General features: G+C 47.3%; 1 protein-coding gene across 1 annotated transcript; it reads left to right on the forward strand.

Moving 5' to 3' along the window:
• Positions 1 to 8,818: 8,818 nt before the first annotated feature.
• Positions 8,819 to 12,054, forward strand: LOC140856891 (uncharacterized). The gene is made up of 2 exons (XM_073255110.1): positions 8,819 to 8,895; positions 11,616 to 12,054. Exons 1-2 carry the CDS (start codon positions 8,819 to 8,821, stop codon positions 12,052 to 12,054), a joined length of 516 nt encoding a protein of 171 aa, XP_073111211.1.
• Positions 12,055 to 12,408: the final 354 nt, after the last annotated feature.

A 12,408-nucleotide genomic window follows, 5' to 3' on the forward strand; every position in this document is an offset into this window, starting at 1 on the left:
TTTAAAGTTTCTGTCATTTTTTGTGTGGTTACAGCTTCTGCTCCTATTATTTTTTAGCAATTGTATGGTAAGAATTATCACATAGAAAAGTCACTGAGCTGTCTTTCACCGTCTATTTTTATTTTGCTTTGTTACGTCAGTCCAACTAAAGATTGGGTCTACTCCCCAGTCTTTCTTTCTCTGTTTTGGTTTTCCTTTTTCGGTGCATCACAGGATTATAGCAACCAACATTACAGTTAAAAAAAATATAATATACAAGAAGACTCAAAGAAACAAGAAGCCAAACTAATTAGTCAGTCTGGTTCTACTCCCCACCACCCGAGTCTTTGGGATGCACGCGAGGAAGTAAAGGCCGAAGGCGTTGGAGTTGCTTCCGTCAGTCGGGCCTGAGATCAGGTCTGACTGATTCTTCGTCGTCGTCGTCTCCGCATCGGTCCTCTATGGACGGTGTTGTTGAAGGTGCCGAGAGGGGGCCTCGGTATAGCCAGCATCGTAACGTAGTACGGACGGTGTTGCTTTTTTTTTTTTTTGATTGACCAGTGATACAGGTCGAGGCCCTCGAAGCCGATGGAGTAAGCGCGAGTTTCCCACCAACCGCTCTGTCGGGTCCCGGCATTATTTAGTGATTTTAGAATTTTTATTTGGTTATAATATTTATCAGCTCGGGCGGGGCGCTCGTCCGACCCTTCTATTCTGGGATGAGATTTGAAATCGGTTCACTCATATATATATATATATATATTAAATTGAGTTATTATAATGAATCGAATATTGAGATAAGTATATGTTGGGATAAATATTCAGATACCCAACTTTAATTGCAACCCGACAACCTAATTTGATGTTTAGCCGATTATGTCTTAATATGACTCAAGCAATACGGCTATTTGTCAATCTGTCACCTGACCGACTATGCTACTTGGTGATCCGCCGAATATCCATGATCATTTGTGGAAGAGCTCTAGCTCTTAACTCTGGAAGATTAGAGGATAAAGAATGGTTACTCGACGTGGATATTAACTACTCATGCCCTCTGGATCGTGGAATGGAATAACTGTCCATTTATAGCCTACTACACGCTCATAATTCCTACATTTTGATATCGAAACGGATGGAGATTATCAGCTAACTGCCACTCTACCCTATATAAAAGGAGGTAAGAGGGGGATCAAGGCAAGCTCTTTTCTAAGCTTTCGACAGCTATTGTGCTTGTGATACTTTCTGTTTTTCTCTTTATTCCGACTGACTTAAGTATCAAAAGATCACTTATCGGACAATCTTCAACAAAAAGACTTACTTTGCAGGTCTACATCGCGTTTGGAAGCGAGATGCATTTACTCGGTTATTTTCTGACTATCTCATTGGAGTTATGTGGCAACAGTTTGACACACTAGATAGGGGGCGGTCTGTCAAGCAATTCTCAACAAGGATCATGGCAAGAACGAGAGCGTAGAATGCATCAACTAGCTCCGTCAAACACTCATCGTGACATGGAGCACCCATGGCACTTAATACAGAGCCCAGTGCTTCCCATTCGATGGTCATGGTAGACCAATAATAGTTCGCTACCCTGGTGCAACAAGTCAAGATTTTGACCGAAGCTATTCACAGCCTTCAACAGACTGTAGAATAGCGATGGTAGCAACCAACCCCGGAAGAGCCAGCACCACGACTGTGCCATCAAGGCATAGTCGACGCGCTCCTTCTCTACGTCATCAACATACTCGGCACTTACATCATGCCAACCCTTAACCTGTTTGGCACTTGCATCATATCGATTTCTGATATGTTCAACATTCTCACTGCGTCGACTTTGAAGAATGGTGGTCTCCTTCTCCTCGATGAGCCTCCAAAAAGAAAAAAAGGCCTCATTCTCCTTCAAGTTCCTCAAGGGAAGACTCCACTCTGGGTATTCCTGACATTATGACAAATCCTAATGACGATTGGATGACTACGATCATAAATTATGAAAAATTGATCGTCGACATGCTCAGCTTCAGGAGGATAATCGAGGCTTTTCTAGTGGTCTTGGAATCAACACTCGTCCTCCTTTCTCCCAAAGAATCTTTGACGAATCAATTTCGGCTCTATTCAAGATGCTACAAATGGAGCCCTAAGATGGCTCCACCGACCTGCTTGACCATTTGGAGAGCTATAAGGCTCTCATGTTGATCAGAGGGCTTCTGACATCCTCCTCTACTTAAACTTTCCAGCTACTCTTCGAAAGACTGCTGGAGTCTGGTACTCTGGACTCCAATCGGAAAGTATCCAATATTTTGAGCAGTTCAAGCAGTTGTTCATGGCACACTTCAGCACCAGTAGAAAAATACCATAAAATTCCGACAGCTTCTTCTCCATCAAGTAACAAGAAGGGGAGTTGTTGAGAAAATATGTGGTGCGCTTCAGCACCGCCACATTGGAGGTCTGCGACCTCAATGAGTTAATGGCCATTTCGACCATGAAGAGGGGACTCCGAAATTTTAGATTTACAAATATTTTCTAGATAAAATGTTCCTTTAATCGTATGCTGAACACCTTGAGTATGCGCAAAACTATATATGCACTGAGGAAGGCACAACTGACTAGCGCCAAACTGAAGGAAGAGGTCAGAAGAAACAAAAGAAGAATGGAGCTCCAGCAGGACCCAGCAAGATCTGAATCGACAATTCCACCTCACTGGAAATCGAAGGGGAGAGGTACCTCCGACAACCCCAACCGATGAAAACAATACTAATGTCTTGCAATTGGAGGAGGTACTATTAGTTTCATCACGATCATGGCTATGATACCGAGTAGTGCATCCAGCTAAAGGATGAGATAGAAGCTTTGATTCATCGGGGTTAGCTTGAAAAATATTTATGCGACCATCTGGCTCAACCATTTGCTGACCAACAACTTTGATCACAAGCTAAAGAGAAGAACAATAATCAGTCTACGACAGACGTGATTAACATGATTTCTAGAGGAAAGCCACCTGGGGGGTAGAATGCTCGAAAAATTCCTCGAAGCATCATCGGGGAGATAACCCTATTACTTTTTTTATGAAGATCTTCGAAGAGTACAAACTCCTCGTGATGATGCTGTTGTCATCTCTATTATAATAGTAAACTATGATGTAAAATATTGTTTAGTCGATAATGAAAGTTTAGCCGACATATTATTCTATGATATTTTTTTCCAAATGCAATTATCTACTAATCGACTAAAATCAATCAACATGCCTTTAGTCGGATTCTCTGATGATTCGATAAAGATTGAAGGAGAAATAGCTCTTCTGATTACTGTCAGACAACAACCTCAGCAGTCAATCGTCCAACTCAATTTTCTTGTAGTCTGAGTTTCATCAACTTACAATATGATATTGGGATGATCTGGGTTAATTGTATTTTGGGCCATTGTTTCAATGTATCACCTCTCAGTTCATTTTTTGACAAAGAATGGAGCTGGCGAAATGCGAGGAGATCAACAATTAGTCCGACAATATTATATGATGATGATCCAGGAGAAGAAGCTTTTGAAACTCTTCCTATGAATGTATTGGACCAACAAGAGGAAGAATGCAAAGGAGAACCAGTCGAACAACTTATCTTTGTACCTCTCAAAGAAGAAGATCCAACAAAGACTATCCAAGTCAGATCTCTACTAACTTAACATCTTCGAGAAAAGCTCGTAGCCTTCCTGCAGGAAGACACAGACATCTTCACACGGTCTGCCTTGGATATACCGGGTATACCTTTCAATATGATTGTTTATAGGTTAAATATTGATCTGAAATATATATCGATGCATCAGAAGAAAAAAAATTTCACTCTTGAAAGATAGAAAGTAATCGATGAGGAAGTCAACAAGTTGCTAGCCACAAATTTTATCCGAAAAGCAAACTATCCAAATTGATTGGTAAATGTCATGATTGTCAAGAAGGCAAACTACAAATAGAGAATATGTATTGACTATGCCAATCTCAATAAGATATGTTTGAGGATAGTTTTTCACTTTCGATGATCGACCAACTAGGCAATATAACATCGGACGATCAACTCTTAAGTTTATGGATGCTTTCTCCAGTTATGATCAGATTTGGATAATATCCGAAGATGAGGAGAAGATAACATTCATCATCAAAAAAAGCTTGTATTATTATAAAATCATGCCTTTTAGTCTCAAAAATGTCAGAGCAACCTATTAACGGCTAGTTGATAAAGTCTTTAAAGATCAAATTGATCAAAATATATAGGTTTATGTCGACGACATGCTTGTGAAAAGCGACGAAATCTCTTGATGTATCGATGACTTAGTAGAAGCTTTTAACACCTTAAGAAGGTATCAAATGAAGTTGAATTCGACTATGTATATATTCAGAGTAATTTTGAAGAAGTTTTTCGACTTTATGATGATAAGAAGAGATATAGAGGCCAATCTAGAGAGGATTAAGATAATTCTTGACATGAAACCCCTGATTTCAAAGCAGGATATTCAAAAGTTGGCTGGATGCATTGTAGCTCTTAGCTAATTTATTTCTAAGTTGATGGAGCGATGCCTTCCATTCTTCAAAATACTCAGATAAATGAAAAATTTCAATTGGACGGATGAATGCTAGAAGGCTTTTGAGGACTTGAAATCATACTTGAGCTCTCTCCCTTTATTGACGAAACCAAATACGAGCGATAAGTTACTCATATGTTTGGCTGTCTGAAGCCGTGAGCATGGTTTTAATTTGAAAGGATAATGGAGTATAAAAACCCATCTACTATATTAGCAAAGTTTTACACGGTATAAAAATGAGATACTTCAGGATCGAGAAAGTTGTCTACACAATTATTATCATAGTATACTGGCTTCCTCCATATTTTTAAGTTTATTCGGTGATAGTTCTAACCGATCTCCTTTTAAAAATCTTGTTACAATGGTCGAACACCTCAAAAAGAATGATAAAATGGACAATAGAACTTAATGATGGAATCATGGACAAATGTTTGAAAAAATATTCCTGCACTTGTTAAATAACTACCAAAAAAAAAAAACGAAACTTTATTGCATAATTCTGGTACTCATATGATCGGGCCACGTCCATGTGATGCACATTCCACTTGGTTCAGTTTTGACCCTTAATCTGGACATCTTTCTGACCGTTGGTCTTAACATGGGTCCGAAAGCACGTGAAAAGAATTGCCCCGGGAGAGTGGTCATCATGGCAGGTATCGTTCTTCGGTGATTTTTGTCTTTTTTTTTTTTAGTGAAAAGTGAAGGAGACCGACCTTACGTAAACTGTATTGAGAATAGGTAAGTATAAAAGAAGACTCTGATGAATTTTATTAGGATTCTATTAAGATAGATCCTCATCACTTAATCGACTAATTCTCTTCCTCGTCTTCTAACTGATTAAATACATTATAATTGATTCTCTCTCGTCTCCACATCAGATGAGTTGTTGTGATTCCATCTGATTTGGATCAATAAATTTGGATCTAATCAGTATTTGTTCGATAAAGGATGACGGACATAATCAAATCGGCGCCAAATCGATTTGGCTCGATATGTAACCTACGACTAGCTGATAATATTTGGCATCTATCCGACTATTTTTTCGAGATCATACTGACTATTTGAATCGATGACAGTTATTCGATATGGGCATTAGCTAAACACGAATGTGGAGCGTAATTATCACTCACGAGTGATCCATTATTCGGTCTTAATGATAATTGATGAGCTAACCGTCCATTAAATGCAATAATTCTCACGTATCGAATATTCAGGGACGAGAGTTATACAATAATGGTATCACTTGCCTTATAAATATCAGTAAGCAATGGAGGACCTGATAAGTTTTTTTAAGATAAATTTTTGCTCTCAATTTTGGCTCTCTAGCTGTTTCCTTTCCCTTGCTAACTTAAGTATTGGAAGATCTCTCATTGGACAACTTCTGATAAATAAATTTTTTTTACAGATTTCCTGTTGTTCAACTCCAAAGTGCAACAATTCAGCTCCCGACCGACTATCCTGCCGGAGACGGACTGCAACAGGTTTGTTATATGAATTTTCCCAGAAACAACTTGTTTTAAGCAGAGCATGGACTCGGTGGAGCAAGACTTGGTGGAACAAGTCTTTAAAAAAGTTTTTTAAAAAGATTTGAAGACTTGTTCCACCAAGTCTTGCTCCACCGAGTCCATGCTCTACTTAAAACAAGTAGTTTCTTGCCGATGCCCAGCAGCAGGGGCGGGGGGGTGCAGCGCCGGCTACGTGATGCCGATGCCCAGCAGTAGGAGGAACGGGGATTGGATGGTCTACATGCACGTGCTCAAGAATATTTTGGACCTGCTGGAGGCGGAGGAGCCGTCGGTTTTCCGACCTCTGACCACTGACTACTTCCTGGCGGACGCCAAGTGAACCCCCCCATCCCCATCCGCTGCCACGTCAGGGGATGACAATGGTTATGTTCGTGTGTGTGTGAAACTCTCGGTTAATTTCTATCAACCCACCTCTCTGTATAGAGACTATTTTGTTTGATGTTGATGTGTTATGTGAAGAATGCCCTCACCATCTATATCTATCAATCGAAGTAATTTCTTACCCTGATTACTAGATTATTTAAAGCTTCTGTCATTTTTTGTGTTGTTACAGCTTCTGCTCCTATTATTTTTTAGCAATTGTATGGTAAGAATTATCACATAGAAAAGTCACTGAGCTGTCTTTCACCGTCTATTTTTATTTTGCTTTGTTACGTCAGTCCAACTGAAGATTGGGTCTACTCCCCAGTCTTTCTTTCTCTGTTTTGGTTTTCCTTTTTCGGTGCATCACAGGATTATAGCAACCAACATTACAGTTAAAAAAAATATAATATACAAGAAGACTCAAAGAAACAAGAAGCCAAACTAATTAGTCAGTCTGGTTCTACTCCCCACCACCCGAGTCTTTGGGATGCACGCGAGGAAGTAAAGGCCGAAGGCGTTGGAGTTGCTTCCGTCAGTCGGGCCTGAGATCAGGTCTGACTGATTCTTCGTCGTCGTCGTCTCCGCATCGGTCCTCTATGGACGGTGTTGTGGAAGGTGCCGAGAGGGGGCCTCAATATAGCCAGCATCATAACAGTAGTACAGACTGTTGGAATATACCGACCGATCGACCGACCGATCGATCGATCGATCGATCGACCGACCAAGGATATGTCGGCCGGGCAGACCCTTTCTACCCTCCCGACCGACTGCACCGGAGAGGTCCGATGCCCGACTCCCGCGACGTGTCCGACTGACCGTAGGAGGGGTCCGAAGCTCTACCCGACGCCCCTCAGCTGGCCGCAGATCTAAAGTCGGATGACTCCTCCAGGCACCGTACTACCGCGAGGGACTGTCAGTCCTGACAACGGCATGCGGCGCTACCGCCTAGCGGCATTATCCCGCCTATGACATTGTCAACCCTAGTGATTTGACGGCCCCACGGCGATTTGATACCTTTACGGCGACTCTAACAGTCTACAGTGAATTGACAATTCTTCAATTGTCCGCGCCATTAATGACGGCGCCATACCATGCTCCACTATATATATCGGGGAAGGCAACAGTGCAAAGGGGGTCATTCCAAAAAACTCTCAGGCTTGCTCCCTCTCTTTCTCTCTCTCGATTGAGCTCTCTGTCTTCATTTCACTGTTGTCTAGTCTCCTCTCTGACTTGATCGTCGGAGGGTCCCCGCCGGAGCCACCTCCGGTCAGTGTGGACTTTCTTTTGCAGGCGCTCGTTCCCGACGACCAGACGACGAGGGGATTGACCGCAACAGATTGGCGCGCCAGGTGGGGGGACACGTACAGGACGTTACGGTACACTATCCCCATGAAATTTGAGATGACAAAGACGAGAGCTCAACGGTCGAGGGTCACTGGATCGGTGAGGCGCTCTTCTCGCCGGGAGGAGACCTCTCCTCCACCCTCCACGGCGGAATCCAGCTCTCCGCTCCCCGCGGTAACCACGGAGGCGCAAATTACGACAATCGTGCGACAGATGACCGTGCTGACGGACGCGGTCAAAAGCCTTCAGCAACAGCCGGTCCGACTGCCGCCATCACTGGCTGAACAACCGGCGGCGCGTCCGATGCCCTCCAGGAGCAGCCGCCGACGTCCGCGTCGACCTCCGTCACCCCCACGGGAGCACCTGCCACAGCCCTCCTACCGAGAGGAGGTGGAGCGGCCGCGGTGCGACACCCATCGGTCTCGACGGGACTCTCCCTCCCAGCTAGAACGAGCAAGGAAGGGAAGCGCCCGCGGACGCTGTCCGCCTCTCTCTCGGACTCTTCTGGAGACTCCACCCCTGGGGTCTCCCAGCACCGACGGATCGACGACTACGAACGCAGGTTCGACGAGATCGATCGTCGGCTTGCCCAGTTACAGGTGGACGGGCAGAAGTCCTCGAACGACGTTGACTTCCAGACCGCTCAACCTCTCTCCCGACTTGTCCTTGACGAACTGATCCCCAGTCGGTTCAAGATGCCACATGTGGAGCCTTACGACGGCTCCACCGACCCCATCGACCACCTGGAGAGCTACAAAGCTCTCATGACGATCCAAGGGACAACCGATGCTCTCCTTTGCATCGGCTTACCCACCACGCTACGCAAAGCCGCTAGGGCGTGGTACTCCGATCTTCGATCGAAAAGTATCCACTCCTTCGGGCAACTTGAGCACTCCTTCGCGGCCCACTTTAGCACCAGCCGAAAGCCGCCGCGAACATCAGACAGCCTGTTCTCTCTTAAACAAGGGGAAAATGAGACGCTCCGACACTTTGTGGCGCGATTCAACGCGGCCACACTCGAGGTTCGGGACCTCAATGAGGACATGGCCATCTCGGCCATGAAGCGCGGGCTGAGGGCATTCCGGTTCACCTACTCCCTAGACAAAACCCTCCCCCGAACGTACGCTGAGTTGCTAGAGCGCACGTACAAGTACATACGTGCGGATGAGGGAGCCTCCGACCGACGCCTGGCTGAGCCCAAGGGCCCGAGGGAGAAGCGGAGGAAGGGTCGGGACCCTGCTGTGCCTAGCAAGCCCCCGACCGACGGTCGGGTATCACCGCCACGACGGGATCAGAGGTCGCCCCGGTGCAGGAGCCCGAGGCCGACACACCCCAGGTACGATTCCTACACTCCCCTCTCTGCTCCTCGTGCGCGGATTTTGATGGAGATCGAAGGGGAAGAGTACCTGCGATGGCCTCCGCCTCTGAAGGCAAAGGGCCTCGACCAATGGAAATACTGTCGGTTCCACCGGGGCCATGGCCACAATACCGAGCAATGCATCCAGCTTAAGGATGAGATCGAAGCCCTCATCCGTCGGGGATATCTCGGTAAATTTCGAAGGAACCCGCCGACTCGACCAGTCACCGACCGACGACCCCCACCGACTGAAGAAGCAACCGATAACCGACCTACGGTCGGGGTCATCAATATGATCTCCAAACGGCTGGGCCCGGGGACGTCTGCTGTGGGGGAGCCAATGAAGAAGCCACGCTCGGACGATGTAATTGCTTTTACCGAAGAAGATGTTCGGGGCGTCCAAATCCCCCATGATGACGCTGTTGTTGTCTCGGCGACAATAGCCAATTATGATGTAAAAAGAATTTTTGTAGATAATGGAAGTTCAACGAACGTTCTGTTTTACTCGACCTTCTTCCAGATGCGACTGTCGGCCGACCGACTCAAGAGAGTCTCTACGCCCCTGATAGGCTTCGCTGGGGATGCAGTCACAATGGAAGGAGAAGTCACTCTGCCCGTGACGGTCGGTACCGAACCATGACAAAGCACGATCTATTTGACTTTTACGGTCGTCCAGGTGCCTTCGGCGTACAACGCCATACTTGGGAGATCCGGACTAAACGCCCTCAAGGCGATTGTCTCGACGTACCATCTCTTGGTCCGATTTCTGACAAAAAATGGAGTCGGAGAGATGCGCGGAGACCAACAACTCGCTCGTCGATGCTTCCAGATCTCCGCTCAAAGCGACGAGTTGAAGGGCTCCCTGACGATTGACAAATTAGACCAGCGGGAGGAGGAGGAACGGGGCTCGCCGGCCGAACAGCTCGTGTCGATTCCGATAGCGGAGAGCTCCGACCGAAAGGTATGGGTCGGGTCTCAACTGCCCGACCCAGAACGACGACGGTTGGCGGAGCTGCTAAAGGCCAACGCCGACATATTTGCTTGGTCGGCAGCAGATATGTCGGGCATTCTCCCGGAGACAATAACGTACTGACTCAACATCGACCCGACGGTGAGGCCGGTGAAATAGAAGAAAAGGTCTTTTGCTCCTGAAAGACAGAAGGCCATCGATGAAGAAGTGGATAAGCTACTCGAGGCGGGCTTCATCAGAGAAACTACGTATCCCGATTGGCTCGCCAATATCGTCATGGTCAAGAAAGCCAACGGGAAGTGGAGGGTCTGTATCGACTACACCGATCTGAATCGGGCCTGTCCGAAGGATAGCTTTCCACTTCCAAAGATCGACCAGCTGGTGGATGCGACGTCCGGTTATCGGCTGCTCAGCTTCATGGATGCCTTCATCGGGTACAATCAGATCCGGATGGTGCCTGAGGATGAGGAGCACACTGCCTTCGTGACCCCCAAGGGCCTCTACTGCTACCGAGTAATGCCCTTCGGGCTGAAGAACGCAGGCGCCACCTACCAACGACTGGTCAACAAGGTCTTTAAAGATCAGATCGGGCGCAATATGGAAGTATATGTCGACGACATGCTGGTAAAAAGTGCGCAGGTTCCGGATCATGTCTGGGATCTCAAAGAAACCTTCCGCGCTCTACGACGACACCGGATGAAGCTGAACCCGACCAAGTGCGCCTTCGGAGTGACCTCGAGGAAGTTCCTCGGATTCCTCATCTCACAATGGGGAATCGAGGCTAACCCCGAGAAGATCAGGCCCATCGTCAATATGCGACATCCGGACATCAAGAAAGAGGTGCAGCAACTTAACAGAAGGATCATCGTGCTCAGCCGATTCATTTCTCGATCGGCTGAGAGATGCCTCTCGTTCTTCAAAACCTTGCGGTAGGCCAAGCAGTTCTCTTGGCCGGACGAGTGCCGGCAGGCCTTCGAGGAACTGAAAAAGTACCTCACCTCTCCGCCACTCCTTGTGAGACCGGAGGTCGGGGAGGTCCTGTACCTCTACTTGGCCACTTCCCCGGAGGCGGTTAGTTCTGTGCTCGTCCGGGAGAACGAGAATCGGGTCCATCAACCAATATATTATGTCAGCAAGGTGCTCCACGAAGCTGAGACTCGGTACTCGAAAGCAGAGAAAATGATTTTCGCTCTAGTCATTTCGGCACAGCGACTCCGTCCGTACTTTCAGGCACACGCCATCGTGGTCCTCACCGACCAGCCCCTGAGGGTCATCTTGCACCGCCCTAACACATCAGGATGGCTGGCGAAAAGGGCTGTGAGACTGAGCGAATTCGACATCCAGTACCGGCCACGACCTGCCCTCAAAGCTCAGGTTCTTGCCGACTTCATCGCCGAATGCCCGACGACCGACCTACCGTCGGGGGAGGGGAGCCCCGTGGAGGTCGGGACCTCCGACTGTGACCCCGATTCGGCCTGGGTATTGCACATCGACGGGGCTTCCAACGCTCAAGGGAGCGGGTCCGATTTTCTGCTCACCAACTCAGAGGGGTGGTCACTGAGCACGCCCTCCGATTCGACTTCAAGGCCTCCAACAATCAGGCCGAGTATGAGGCGCTCGTCGCGGGTTTGAAATTAGCACTGGAGCTCGGGATAGACCGACTCAAAGTCTTCTCCGACTCTCAACTGATCGTTGGACAAATCAAAGACGAGTTCGAAACACGAGATCCGACCATGGCCAAATACCACCAAAAAGTGAAAGATCTCATGGCGCCCTTCGGGTACTTCGGGATCTTCCACATCCCCAGGGCAGAAAATGCTCGGGCCGACGCGCTCTCCAGGCTCGCGATGTCTGACTTCGGTGCCTTGGGCCGGACCTTCGTACAAAATCTTGAGCGGTCTAGCATCGACGAGGTCGAGGAGGTACTACAATTAGCGACGGGACCGAGCTAGATGGACCCGATCACTCAATACCTGACCAATGGATCTGTCCCCGAAGACCCTGCGGAAGCCAAATGACTCCGGTGGGCGGCTTCTCAGTACGTAATGATCAACGGCCGACTGTATAAGAGGTCATTCTCCTTTCCCTTACTGAAGTGCCTGGGGCCGGCCGACGCGGACTATGTCCTCAGAGAGGTACATGAAGGAATCTGTGGCGATCACTTGGGGGGTAAGTCCTTGGCTTACAAAGTCCTGCGACAGGGCTACTACTGGCCCACTATGAAGAAAGATGCTGCTGAATTAGTTCGGAGGTGCGAACCATGCCAGAAGTATGCCAACATACAACACCGACCCGCCAGCCAGCTC

This window comes from Elaeis guineensis, chromosome 1 (genome assembly GCF_000442705.2).
Source record: "Elaeis guineensis isolate ETL-2024a chromosome 1, EG11, whole genome shotgun sequence".
NCBI lineage: Eukaryota > Viridiplantae > Streptophyta > Magnoliopsida > Arecales > Arecaceae > Elaeis > Elaeis guineensis.

Excerpts from the sequence above, each read along its gene's own strand:
- LOC140856891 (XM_073255110.1), top strand. The coding sequence starts at position 8,819 with ATGGCCATCTCGGCCATGAAGCGCGGGCTGAGGGCATTCCGGTTCACC. Across the intron at positions 8,896-11,615 it reads GACAAAACCCTCCCCCGAAC|GGAGCGGGTCCGATTTTCTG; the intron begins GTACGCTGAGTT and ends CCAACGCTCAAG.